Source organism: Aspergillus ambiguus (genome assembly GCF_047715705.1).
Source record: "Aspergillus ambiguus strain CBS 117.58 unplaced genomic scaffold BDV59scaffold_1, whole genome shotgun sequence".
In the NCBI taxonomy this organism is placed as follows: domain Eukaryota; kingdom Fungi; phylum Ascomycota; class Eurotiomycetes; order Eurotiales; family Aspergillaceae; genus Aspergillus; species Aspergillus ambiguus.
In genome coordinates this window covers 971,019-984,574 of record NW_027395514.1, presented here as the reverse complement: position 1 = coordinate 984,574, position 13,556 = coordinate 971,019, and the positions used below count along the sequence as shown (strand labels likewise).

General features: G+C 49.9%; 5 protein-coding genes across 5 annotated transcripts; 3 read left to right on the top strand and 2 right to left on the bottom strand.

Annotated features, from left to right (window-relative positions):
• Positions 1-134: 134 nt before the first annotated feature.
• Positions 135-2,313, bottom strand: BDV59DRAFT_206858 (multicopper oxidase-domain-containing protein; the record flags this gene model as incomplete). The annotated part of the gene is made up of 7 exons (XM_073694874.1): positions 135-1,021; positions 1,075-1,468; positions 1,572-1,643; positions 1,705-1,823; positions 1,880-1,927; positions 1,988-2,057; positions 2,116-2,313. 7 exons carry the CDS (start codon positions 2,311-2,313, stop codon positions 135-137), a joined length of 1,788 nt encoding a protein of 595 aa, XP_073553207.1.
• Positions 2,314-6,236: 3,923 nt separating this feature from the next.
• BDV59DRAFT_166865 (GNAT family N-acetyltransferase) lies at positions 6,237-7,262 on the top strand. Its single transcript, XM_073687794.1, has 3 exons — positions 6,237-6,398; positions 6,475-6,797; positions 6,867-7,262. Exons 1-3 carry the CDS (start codon positions 6,289-6,291, stop codon positions 7,199-7,201), a joined length of 768 nt encoding a protein of 255 aa, XP_073553206.1. The 5' UTR covers positions 6,237-6,288; the 3' UTR covers positions 7,202-7,262.
• Positions 7,263-8,163: 901 nt separating this feature from the next.
• On the bottom strand, positions 8,164-9,780 carry BDV59DRAFT_190221 (BCS1 and AAA domain-containing protein; the record flags this gene model as incomplete). The annotated part of the gene is made up of 1 exon (XM_073691730.1): positions 8,164-9,780. The coding sequence occupies one exon, from the start codon at positions 9,778-9,780 to the stop codon at positions 8,164-8,166; it is 1,617 nt and encodes a 538-aa protein (XP_073553205.1).
• A 1,911-nt stretch (positions 9,781-11,691) lies between these two features.
• Positions 11,692-13,086, top strand: BDV59DRAFT_4371 (SWIRM domain-containing protein). The gene has a single exon (XM_073696384.1). It carries the CDS (start codon positions 11,822-11,824, stop codon positions 13,004-13,006), a length of 1,185 nt encoding a protein of 394 aa, XP_073553204.1. The 5' UTR covers positions 11,692-11,821; the 3' UTR covers positions 13,007-13,086.
• On the top strand, positions 13,087-13,544 carry BDV59DRAFT_4393 (uncharacterized protein). The gene is made up of 2 exons (XM_073696391.1): positions 13,087-13,424; positions 13,479-13,544. The coding sequence occupies exons 1-2, from the start codon at positions 13,167-13,169 to the stop codon at positions 13,482-13,484; spliced, it is 264 nt and encodes an 87-aa protein (XP_073553203.1). The 5' UTR covers positions 13,087-13,166; the 3' UTR covers positions 13,485-13,544.
• The last annotated feature ends 12 nt before the right edge of the window (positions 13,545-13,556 follow it).

Genomic DNA, 13,556 nt, shown 5'->3' with positions numbered 1-13,556 from the left:
CTGAGCCTTTACATTGATTATTATATCCTAATGTTTTCATATGACCCTTAACTTAAAACGTTGGACAGCAACGAAGCTTTTCCGCAAGCCCCACTCAGATATCAGCCCAAAATACTCCGTATGCTATTGCGGAGCTACATAGTATCATCCAAGTCAGTTGACTCCCGTGACCACCGGGACCAAACATCACATTGATTGGAGAGCTCATCAAATTTTCCTCCCTCATCCATAAGTTCCTTGATTTTGCTTCGCTGCTCGATAAACTGCAATGAGAGCCCCGACTCAGAATGATGGAGATAGTGACAATGCAGCAGCCACACTCCCGGATTATTGAGCTGAAACGCAATCCACAGGTAGCCGCCAGCTTCAACGACTGCAGTATCCCTCCTTGGGGGATTGTCCAGGTTGGGAACGATATCCTCCGTAAATGGCCCGTGGCCCTGAGCAAGAATGGCAAAGTCGTGGCCATGTAGGTGTATTGGATGGTAGGAAGGAAACTCCACTCGAGGGGTATCGACTATGCTCAGTGAGTAGTTAGTTGTAATGACAAATTGCACCCATTCGTCGGTGTCGAAGTCCAGGTACACCGGAACAGTCTCAGGGCGTAATTGGACTTGGCTGTTCTCGGAGACAGATTTGAGGCTCGGTTCAGCCAGGTTCAGCAACTGCGGTCTGTCTTTCATAATCCACTTGAAGAATCGGGATTCCAGATCCGGGGTTGTATATGTTTGTCTCCCAACTGTCAGGTAGTCTACTGGGTCCCTCGTGTTCACGCGGTTTCCTACTTTCTGTCGGACCACTGGTACGAGTGATGTCGGGTCTGGATCTTTGCAGATAGGATGTTGGCGGTGAATGCTCAGTGGGTAAGTGTTGGGTAAATTGGTGCTACCCGCGTCGTAGCGAACAATCCCCACCCTATGGGGTACTGGTTTCGTCTCGTCACAAGACTTTAGGTGAATCCAGAAATCGGTGTCGTGCGAAATGTCAGCATTTGCTTCGACGACAATCTCATACCGCTGTCCTGGGCACCATTTTAATACGGAAACTGAGTGCTGGGAGACGATGTACGCATACCCAACGCAACAACGAGCGTGTCGGTGATATAAGGCTCAATGGGGACCAGGTCCGCCTGAATTACCGTGAAATTATGCCCATCGATCCAGAAGATGTGCGCTACAGCTGACTGTGTGCCAACGAGTCCAATCTTGTATTTCCATCCCGTTTGGAATATAACCTCAAAATGCTCGCCGTGATCGATCGTACGGTTGGACACGCCTTTGCCGTTGATAGTCGAGGTAACAACGAGCGGGTCGTCTTTGGCAACACCGTCGGTTTCTTGCGCTCCAAATATGTCTGTGTGGAAATAGTCGCCCAGCAACCAGGGACCTAGAGCGGAGTCGTAATTCGCGCTAGAGGGTCCGTGTATAACCAGAGGTCCTATGCGCTCGTTAGTTGAATGTGACGCCTCCTGAAAAGTGAAGGGCAAGTGGCTGACCATAAAGTCCATACCCATCTGCTGCACATTAGCAATGATGGTAAATATCGTAGCATCGAGAATACTCACACTGCACAGCGTAGTGAGAGTGATACCATGTAGTCCCGTATTGCATGGCTCTGAACTCGTATACCTGGCTTTGACCTGGCTGGTATTACCATATACATATCAGCAGCTGTAGACCAGACGGCCATCTACTATACACTTACCGGAATCGGGCATTGTGTGACACCGGGTACACCATCTACCCAGTTTGCGTGCCACTGATGCAGTCCGTGCCAGTGAATACTAGTCCCATTCCACGTCAAGTTATTATGCACCGTAATTCCTGAAATACCATTCTCAATTCACTTTAACGTAAACACTGGCCGTAAAATGACTTACTTAAAGTGTCCCCCCAGTTAGCTTCGATGGTGGGGCCTGGGTATTGGCCTGCGTTGTTGCGTCAGCTGCCACACACACTCTCTCATGATGTTATCTGAGCGAATCAACCATTCACCACTAGCCCTGGCCGCTCGTATCCATCGGGTGCAATGCTTTGATGGGATACTACTAAGTCATACTAGAAGCGTATTGGACAATGTTAGACCAGGTCGTCTTCCTACATTAAGCTCGCTCACCTCAACAAGCTTGCCAGGAGGAACATTCGAAGGGTTGCTGTAGTCGGTAAAGATATTAAACCCGTTGCCCCAGCAGGCTCGAATATGTGCTCCATGTGTACAATTGTCAGAGATGGTTGCACTGGAGGACGCCACTGGCAGGCCACAGAGTCCGAGCGCCCATAATAGTTTGGTCAAGTTCAATCGAGCTTTCAGCATGGGAGAGAGGCTGCGTTCTTCGGAAATCATCAATCGAGTTCAGCTGTTGATTTAACAAATAACATAACCTGCGGAAAGATCCAAAGATAGAGAGTATTTCCTGTCAAGAATTGATTTGTCTTGAGGAATGACCAGCCGTTTTCAACCATAACCCCTAGATTGCAGGTACTGAATATCCAAATAGTAGTGCAGCATTTGCTACACATCGGCAATCCTAGGAAGTTTCCCAAAATCCACAGGGATACAAATCCCTTGCTTCCGCTTACCTTCCGTGTATCCGTGCCTGCGGAAATATGCTTCTAAATCTACCTAGGCTCCTTGCTTGCGATGAACTTGATGCCTTGCTCTTAATTTTTAAGGGAGTAAGAGGGTCAGAAAAAGCAGCGTGCACTTATGCTTCCTATCTAGCTGCCATTGGCACTCGTTCCACGCTCTTACACTGGTGATCTTATCGTAATACATCCCCGCTAGCTTCCAGTTTTGAATAGTGCACTACAAGCGCCGGCCGTTGTGATATGGGAGATTAATATACCGCCAGCTGTGAATCCATCCTGCTTACAACTCATTCAATGTCGTTTTTGTAAGCATATCATTTTACCCTTAGCACGCGTCTCATCTTCCGCATTCGACCAGCCATTACCCGGAGATTGTTCTCCCACTCCTGCCGCAGGTCTTCATCTGAGAGGATTACTGCCACCGTACGGTGGTATGGCGAGAATATTGCTGACTTGAGTATGCGTCAGCAGTTGACCGGCGTTTTTGCAGGCTTCCAGGCACCAGCGTCCGCAGGTGAAAAACACCCGCTCGCTCGCTATAAAGTCCGAAATTCTTCGAGAATGACTGTGCCACGCCAATCTCTAGTCCCAGTCGTAAAAACAAATGGGGACTCATGGCATCCTTGTCTACATCACCCGATGCAAGGCCTTGGTACGCCAGATCGAAGAACGGAAAAAGCCGTCCTTCTCTGCACAGGCTGGCAATACCGGCCCATCGCGACTGTGTCAGGTCTGAACCAGTGGGGTTATGGACACAAGCGTGTAAAACCACAATGCCATTCTGCCTGTGTTGCTAGGACATCTAGGATACCTTTGTAGTCAGTGCAATGCTCGCTGGCAATGTAGCACGGATACGTGGCCTACTTGACCGTAGGCGCGGCACAAGACCATATATAGTGATGATTATGCCAGGTCGGGTTGGGAAACCAGACCCGTTGGGGCTTCAAAGTGTCTGAGAGGAAGCGAGCACCAATACTGATGGCGCCTGTTCCGTCGACAGTCTGGACTGATGCGATGTTACTGAGCACCGATGAATTGGATTCCCCAAAAAGCAGTTCTTGGCAGCATCTCGTAAGCGAGGAATTGTCCACCGGAATACGATACTCAAAGTTGTCACATAGTTTACCAACAGCTTGCTCGACCTATAAAGTGGCCATCAGTACGGCTCCTGTGTTTTTCAGAAAACCTGGAGTACATCGAGGAAATGTTGGTTCAAGTCATTGAGTTGACTATGCGGTCACAGCTCTCACAGCTGGGAGCACCCAGGGCTTGCCAGATCCGTCACGGCAGGCCCCAATTGTAAGGTTGAACTTGGAGGGCTCGGGGTCGTTGACAAAGCTCTGCATGTACAGTCCAACTTCGTTATCTAGAATACCAGCTCTTGTGGGAAATACCACTATTTTCATTTTCAATTTAGGAACTGTCACTAGTGAGCGACTGGTAGGTACTTTATGGCGAGAAGGCCGAAATAGAACTAAGACGCTGGCAGCGGAAAGGAAAGAGATTCGGCTTTTGTGTCTTATGCAGTAGGGTATCATCAATTGTATCAGTCTTGGCACATACTTTACTTTCTGAGAGAGACTATGCCAGGCTTAAAGTAATCACGTGGTCGGAACAGGCTCTGTTTGAAGACTAGGCTTATTATAACACGTCGGGAGATCTTTTACATGGTAAAGTGCATATGCTCAAATCCATAGCCGCATATAGAGTAGTGATCATCGCGATGATGTAAGGTTTATTTGGGCATAAAACATGCATAAATATACGCTAATATTCAACACTACTATAGGTTCCCTATGTAAGGGCTGGATCCAGCTTCCAGAGTATGGAAACTGTGAGACATACGCGATTGCCGCTTATGTAGATAAGCGGTCGTGAATTTTCCTAATGTAACAATGATCAAGACATTTTTGATAGGACTGTAGATCAGGAGAATTACTGTATAATTAATTGTATTAACGTGCCTAGGGCTTTTAGAAATCGCCACTCGGATTGCCGAAGCAATTTTTGCCTCATACATGACCTTGTTTCGCAACCTTCCTACTCGCACGGTCTTGTGAGGATAGTGGAGTGGATCTACGCAGAGAAGGCAGAAGGAGGTTCCCCTGTGGCATAAATCGCTACCGCTAGAAGGTAAGGCATGTGCTTGAAGTATACGAATTGGGCGACATTATATTAATCCATTACTTGGCGATCCCAAGCCTCTTCTTGTGAAGAATATAAACAGCGCCGATCGTTTTCTGAAGTATATATGCGTTGTCGGTATACCCGAAATGTATGTAGATTTACGGTCCCCCTAAACTTCGCTAAGTCCATCGAAAAGGGAAAATTATGGGTGCGAACAATCTTCTACAGACATAAGATATGGAATCAGCTCACACATATGCTACCTAGGTACTGACATCATGTTCATCATGTCTCAGAACCTGGCTGATAGCTCACTAAGTGGCATTGGACCGATAAGAAGACGGGAAAATAGGATTCCTCGGCGCTCGTCGATCAGATAGATGGAAATGCAACCGAGCATAGCCTGTTGCGGCCCATACTGCGTAGATGAGGTCAGACTTGTTGCTGTTACCAACTATATCGCTCATGCGATTTTCCAGGCAGCCTTGACTAGACACAACCTTTGGCCATCTTAGATAATTGCAATAAACGAAAATTATCCCATCTTTCCTTCTCGCCTTGTGACCTGTATCGTCCCAGGAACTGACTATAATATAGTCTCATCTCGACTAGCTAGGACTTTGTCCCTTTAAAGTGGTGAACATCTCACGTGTACGTCTTGCCTTCTTTGCCTGCCCGCTTATCACTTTCTCTGCTACGCTTCTCCCCTTGTCCTCTCCAATTTCTTGCTTGGCTGAAGACTTCACCATCATAACTCACGCAATAACACAAACTCCCCTTCATTCCATCGCTGAGAGCTGCAAAATCCCCTTACATGTCCTTTCCCTCAGCCTTCTGGGAATGTCTCCACCTCACCGCAAGAAAATAGTTCTCTCCAGTCTTAAAAACTGAACCTACTCTCGATGGATTCCGTGGAAGTCAGAGAAATACGAAGATGTTGTGATAAACTTTAAGATTAAATACTTGCGGCCAATTCCTAGGTAGTAGCCCACGAAATCGGAATGAAGCAGTCGGCCTCTTCCCATATAAAATCAGTATTAACATCAGCATACATACGTAATTGGATAGATGTCTTATTGATGGCATTTACAGCCCCGAAATTATAAGCACTAAACCGTTGGTCCTCCCTTATCGCTAGTGCTCTCCATTTCGATGATTCCGATGTTACTTCAATAGAACCCGCACAATATTTGGCAGATAAGCCTCAGCTGAGGGAGCATGTCGGCAATACTTCCGGATGGACCCGCAGCAGGCGGCCTATTGTGAGCCTGGAATATAGTACCAGAGTATGGAAGAGCTTAGCTATGTATCTATCCCACACGAGGTGTCCAATCGGAAATCCCAGGCTCTACTAGGTGGGTCCATACTAAAATCATGTCCAATTGTCTATAATTTACGGCCCCCAAATCATGAAATTTACTTTTGGCCCCCAAATTATGTCTATAATCATGGTGGACCGAAGACACAACTGGCCCGCCTATATCTTGGAGTGTGAACCTGAAAGTAAGCCTTGAGATTCCATTGTGCTCGTTCTCTTCTTTCAAGCACTTTTCCCCTAATCTTACTATCGAAGATGACAAACTCCAACTCTGACTCCCAATTCGAAGTCCGAGAAATTCAAACAAAAGAAGAATACGCCCGTCTAGTCGATGTCCTATGGACGGCCAATTTCCAGCCCTATAAGTACCGTTCTACCTACCTACTATTCCCTCTCACCCCAACCAGCTCCAACCTAGCTAATATAATTATAACCACACAGCCCCATCTTCACAGCTGTCCACCCCGTAACAGGCCACACAGCCTCGGACAGGGAAGCCGACAAAGCTCTGGACACCGACATCCGTTGGACAGCGCACACAAAGAACCCAGCGTCGCATTTTATCTACGTGCTCGATAAATCTACAGGCCGCGTTGCAGGCGGGTGCGAATGGCTCATCTTCCATGAGAACCCTTTTCCGCATGGCCCGCAGAAGATCCCATGTACTTGGTACCCCGAGGGCTCGGAACGAGCTGAATACACTAGCGCGTTCTTGTCTCAGGTATTTTTTTACCGAATGTCCTGGTTCAGGAGGAAACATGCTGGTATGCTATACTTCTTTCTTTTTTTCATAAATTAAAGTTGTTTGCTAATCCGACTATAATGGGATATAGGCGTCAACGCAATGGGCGTACACCCCGATTACCGCCGGCGCGGCGTAGGCCGACTCCTCATGCAATGGGGCCATGAGCGGATTGATAAACTGGGATACGAAAGTTTCATTGAAGGGAGTCCGATGGGACGGTGGCTGTACGAAGAATTCGGGTATCGACGGGTGGTTAGTTTGCATGTTGATTTGGAGAAGAGGAATCCAAGTGAAGAGTGGTCGAGACTGGTGCATGAGTGTCGTCCGCCAGCGATATTGTTGCTTTGGAGGCCTCCTAGGGGGGATTGGGCGGACAATGTGCCGGATGGGCCATGGGCGGTTGAGGAGGGGACATGGAAGTAAGATCATATTTTCAGGTTTACCTTATGGACGCTGCGTAATAGATAGAGCTCAGAAACTGTAGACTTTAAAGTCGTACTTAACTGTTGAGTATTCTACGTTTAGAGCATTCCAATGGAACTCACCTATGCTTTGAGAGTTCATAAAGTACACCGGTCTTGCCCGCGGCCTTTGGTGAGCAAGAGGCAGAGGGGCTCGATCCGCTCGCAATGAGACTAGATCTAACTGGTCGTACTTTGTTCACGAAAGCAACCCGGACTATGCAATATATTCTGCGACTGACAACTATCTTGCCTGGGAGACAAGCGTGAATGTTGCTGATTCTTATTGTGGGGAGCAATAAAGTGTAGCGAGGACAATGTCGTACCGACAATGGTTCTAAAATCCTGCAAGGCTACTGTAGGGATCGAACGCGATGAGCTACCAATGTACCAGCGTACCATTAATCTACCAATCCCTAGTGACAAACCAATATAGGTTACTCTTCAGTGTAAATGACTTTCCATGCGCTGTTTCTGTCTTTTCAACTAATCCTTGTCGTAGGCAGCCCCTACTGGGACTAGCGGACATATCCATCACTCGCTTGGTACTTTAAGTGAAACTTTTTGACTATCAGGTGGAACTTACACCCATATTGAGGGTTGTAACAACATTAATGCGTGTAGCGTAATCGCTCAGCAGTCTGGTGTATAGCGGGTGAGTGTTGGGATGATGTTGATTTCGGGGAAATGGGTGGCCTACATTCATTGGAAACTACTCACATCTAGGCACGATTAATATGCCATGACTAGGCCAATTGAAGCAACATCTACGGTTCAGCAGGAGTCGTTAAGAGAAGGGTATGACATTGAGACAGCCTTTATGAGCGAGGGTATGATTAGAGGTTGCGCGGTTTCTATCCTGTCCTCTACCTAGGTAGTTTTTAATTTTCCATGTCACAGAGGCGTTCCAACCAGTTCCAAAGTCTATGCAACAGATCTTTCAGAGTCTCCATCATGTACCATTTCCTCAATCCAGTCTATGACCTTGGCGCATGCCTCTACTGGACGCTTCTTGTACCGCAAAAGAAAACCCTGAACATCGGCTATGCTGAACCGTCTCTCCGGCAAGTTCTCGGCAAACTGCACGGAAAGGTCCTCCAGGGAGATTTTTTCCGGATTTTCATCTCCTCCTGCCTCTGACTCTGTAGTCACGTCGCTGAAAATGCTTAGGAACAACCCCTGCAGCTCTTCGCGAGACGGCAGCTCGAACTGAATATGCAAGTCAACCCGACCAGGCCGGATGAGCGCTCGGTCCAAAAGGTGCGGCACATTTGTTGTCATAATCAAGATTCGGCCTTCATGAGACGAGACACCGTCGATTGCGTTCAATAGGCCCGAAAGAGAGATAGCTGTGGCTGACGTGTTGGATACCCTCGACCTGTTTGCCTCTCCTGCGCTACCTTCCATCGCGTTCAAAAAGTTAGAAAAGGAGATAGCCGTAGGTGACAGGTTGGATGCGCTGGGCCCATTGGCTTCAGCTGCGGTCTGTAGCTTTGGGACAAGGATGTTTCCCTTTTCCGGACGGGCACTCCTTGCCAGAGTCACTCCAGCAACATCGATATCTTCCAAGAGGACGACGCACTGAGAGGGAACGTCCGAGAATAGGCGGGTGAAATGCGACTCGGTAATCTCGCGGTCTTGCAGACTGAGGACGTAAATGTCCAAGCCAAACGCGCCAGCGATTGCGGATGCGAGACTGGTCTTGCCTGTTCCCGGGGGGCCAGAGAACAGATACCCCCGGCGATACGGGATGCCGTGGTTGGCATACCATTGTCTCGTCCTTGGCAGGAGGTACTCGGTGATGTCGTGCAGGATGGTATCCTTCTTTTGGGGGTTGAGGATGACGGTGGACATATCCCGGATTGGCCGTGAGGTCACTCGCGCCCAGCGAGCAAACTCGTGCGGACTAGCGAGGGGGCGGTAAACGGTGATGGTTGACGCGGAAAGCTTGCGGCTGTATCTGAACGATTCGGAGAGAAAATCGCGAAGAGTGTCGAGGCATATGCTGAGACTTTGCAGTTTCAAGGGCGGTCTATCGTCCCCTTGGGGCGAAGGCATGCTGCCATGACGACTAGGGGGTGCATGACTGAACAAGATCCATGTGCGGTTGTAACTGAAGAGACGCGAGCCTTGGAATGGTTGGAGCATTATCGAGGGATCGCTGTCAGTTGATGGGTCGCTGAGCGGTTCCTCGTCATTGAAATCAAATGCTGCGGCACTCCCGGCCATGAGTCTCATGAAGTTACGGCGCTTGCGCCTGTCAACTTTGTTGTTGGTGACTGCCATGACTGACCGGAAATGCTGATGTCGGAATACATGGTCGTTCATCCAGAGAATCACGTCATGGTATAGGGGGTCTTCTTCCCTGATGTAGACAGTCGTCAGGCAGGCTTCCTTCGCGTAGCTGTACAGCATGTTCCATGTTGAACGCAGGGAAGCTATGATAGCAATCAACGCAAAACACCAGTTGATGAACACAATCGCGTTCCCACTTAGAGCGCTAGACACCAAGTCCATGACAGACGGGTGCGCGGGAATCATGGTGTCACGTTCTGTTCCTCTCGGGGATGCGTAGAAGGGGAGGTTGTCAAACCTCATCATGTTTATGTTGTTGTCGAAGTGGCAACCCCCTGCCAGTTTAGGGCAGGCGCCACCCGGGAGTGAATGATGATGAGAGTCTGTATACTTTGTCCATAACCGGGCATAGGGTACGGTTGGCAGAGCAAAGGCTATTATTATGTGCAGCCTGATTGGTTTGCATAACCATACCGTTGTCGAGGGGATGAGGAATTGACTCTACGGTAGTCCACGAGAAATTGAGAAGTATTCCATATGAAAGTACATGCGGGAAAGGTACACAACATCCATCGCTCTGGGGGGAGGACACGCGGTTGGGATATACGCGGCGGCAGTAGGTATCTAGAGTGTCGAAGTCAATTCCAGATGGCGACGAATCACGTGTTTGGCCTCTGAGCCATTTTACGCATTGGCAAGGATAGGTGAAATGTCCATTGATAAATTTGGCATGGCTTGACTGCGAAATATCTTATAGTTTGGGATTGGATATTTCCAGTTATAGAAAGCGTAGAAAAAAAAAGCCCAACCAAGCTAAGAAGAATATCAATCAATGTCTTCAAGGACCGACAGAGTCGACCAGTGTGGTTATTCCCGCAGTGGAGAACTATTGTTCAGTGTACAGCCATCGCGGCTGCCCCTGCAGTTGTCCAATGGCGTCGACAGGGTATATTCACTAGATCAATGAGACCAGGTCAGACGCCCCAGGCGGCAGGACAGATGACAAGGTTCAGCCTGTCAGCAGGCCCTGGTCAGTCAGCGAACAGCCCATGGTCATGGCACATTGTCATTGACGGGGCAGGATGATCGGAATTGTTGGTCATCCTGACGGGAAGCGACGTCAATTGAGTCCACGGATTGAAGAATGCTCGGATTCACGTCCTCACATGGACTGTGGCTAGGCAGAGAGCCGGGACGACGTCATCCTGGTGGCTCCGGCCAATCAATTTGTCGCGACGGGTTCGCTGTAAGGGTCAGCATTGACTCCAATGGATGACAGACATTAGCCCAGGCTGCGGTCTGAGCGCGGTGACTCTTCGGTCTTGAGGGGTGGAGAGGGACTATCGAGGTGATTCATGGAGAGGGAACAATTGAGGACGATCATTCGATGGAGAAGATTTCCTGAATGGATTGAACAACAGCGAATGGACAGGAGAAAGGGTGTTGGGATAACATCAGGTGGGCGTGAAGGGAGAGGATGGTGGGCCCAAGGTACAGATGATCTGACTCTTATCCGGCGTATCAGCCTAACTTGGCGGCGGTCGGCCCGCTCATTGGCGGGTCGGCACCCCCTCATCACCGCCTCGCCCCCGCTCTGTCGTCATGTGGTGTTGACAGTACGAACTCGGAGGACTCTTTCAGGTATCCGGTATGATAGGGACCCGGATTGTTGGTTTATTCTGCATGATTAATAGACTTGACTGTGGGACATCGTTTTGATTTTATATCCTCAATGGGATCGATAGAGCGAATGCACCGCCTGAAGCGCCAGCCTGTTACTGCCACGCGCCAAAACCCCGCAGTCTTGTGAACAATCCAATGCCCTGGAGGCCTCGTTCAACACCCAACATCCCTCTCGCTGCGCATTGACTCATCTTCAATCTCATCTCGTCTTTTAATAGACGCCCCCTCTCCTCTCCCCTTCCTTTCTCTCCTCCTCCCCTTCTTCTGTACTCCTCCGTACTCCCCGTACACACACTGACTCATCTCGGGCATTGAGTTCTTATCCCCGAGCGAATTCCATGTCATCGCTGCCTCTTGCCACCAGAGACAAAGCAGCCCTGACAAATCATCTTCACGTGGGCGGTGCTTCTACCAAGGCCCAGTTCCATTCACTTCCATACACTCTCTACATTGCCTCCCTCCCCCCCGTCATCCTGTTGCCTTCTAGGCAGACCCTCCAGGTATATTAATACTATATCTTGGTCCGAACATTCCATCCCCTAATCCCCTCCCCCTCGCTCCTCTCGCATTCTCCCCAATCCAATCTCCTCTATCATCTCTCGGAATGGCCTCCTTTGCGCCAGCTTCCGTCTTTCATCCCCGGAACGAGAGCAAGATGAATCGTCTGCCCTCCGTTTCCAGCCTGATGTCGCCCCCAGAATCCAAACCCTACGAAACCTTTCACTCCTCGTTTTCCCCCCGTGACCCCCAACAGAATCCTTCGCTGGACCATCACATGAACAATGCACTTCCCCCCATCTCCATCGATCGGAAACGAACCCAGTCCGAGATGGACTTGCCGTCGCCACCCGTCACCCCCTACACGGGGACGAAGAAGCGCAAGTCCAGTGCCTCTGATCCGCTGGAGAGAGACGCCGTCGGGGCCTCCTCGAGAGATCCGGTGCTCTTTCCCCGGCATGAGTCGGTGAATGAGGTCGCCACCGACCAACCGTTGTTCGGTCCCATGCTCCCATCCGCCGCCGAGGCCCTGGTCGATAACCACATCAGTTCCCATATGGCAAGGCTTGAAAATAAGGTCAATAAGCCAACGCGCGACGAATACCGCCTCGCGCTGTCCTGTGTCTCCATCGTTTCCCAGCAGTATAATCGCAACCCCGGCGCCTGGGCCCGGGAGGAACGTGAGACCCTGGAGCGCCAGCTGGCCATGATGAACCGTCCTCCGTATGAATCCGAGCAGAAGCTCAAGAAGATCGCTCCCGCCCCGTCCAAGAGACCGGTGGCCCCCCAGCCGCGGGTGCAGCGGACCCCCCGGGTCAAACGCACCCCGAGATCTACGCCCCGACAGAGAAATCTGGATTCGTTTGACTTACCTCCCCCGCCGAGTAGCAAGCCGCCTCGGGCCATAGGTACCAACCGTGATGACACGGACTATCACTCCATCAAGGATTATTGCCCCCCACTAGACACCCTTGGAAACAATGCCAAGGCCCTCAAGGCCGACTGGAAAGGCCAGATGCTCGATCTCAGCAACGATCCGGATCGCGATCTGCTGAGTGCCGCCGAACTCGGGCTGGCGGCCACGCTGAGACTCTCGTGCGCCACATACCTCTGCAGCAAGCGTCGGATCTTCGAAGCTCGCGTCAAAGCATTGAACGTGAACAAGGAGTTCCGCAAGACCGACGCCCAGCAAGCCTGCAAGATTGACGTTAACAAAGCAAGCAAGTTGTGGACCGCCTATGATCGCGTGGGCTGGTTCCGGCCCGTGCATTTCCAACAATATCTGAAGTAAACCGATCAGTAAGATATCTGTTGATCGAGGTAGAGGAGCAAAGGCGCCTCGGTTTGCGCCGGGTATATATTAACGCAGTTGCTTTTTGAGACTTTCGCTCGGATCATGATCCACACGGGGCTTATGTCGTGCTTTGACGGTCGCTGCGCATAGCTGGACTATGTTGGATGTAGTGACCTTTCCTTCTTCCCTCTTTTTTTCCCTCCTCACTCATGCGACCGGCGTTTTGGCCTTTGGTTTTGGTGTTTTCTCGCCCACGCCGCCGGCAAGACATCGGCGTGGGGAGGTTGTGCACTGGCTTCTACTCATACCCATACCCATACCCATACCCCTTTGGTTGCGTTGCTTGTATTGCTTTTGGGTCGATTGGCTCGGACCGTCGTGCTTGACGGTGTTCCCATTAGAATGGAAGACAATTATGTCGGCTAGTTAGCTTTGCTGAACAATGATCATTGCTTGGATCTATTAGTACCCGTAGTCCACTGGGAAGGAAGCCTGTCCCTGAGCGAATCTCGTATGCAGCTGTATACTCCAGGAGACAACCTTAAAT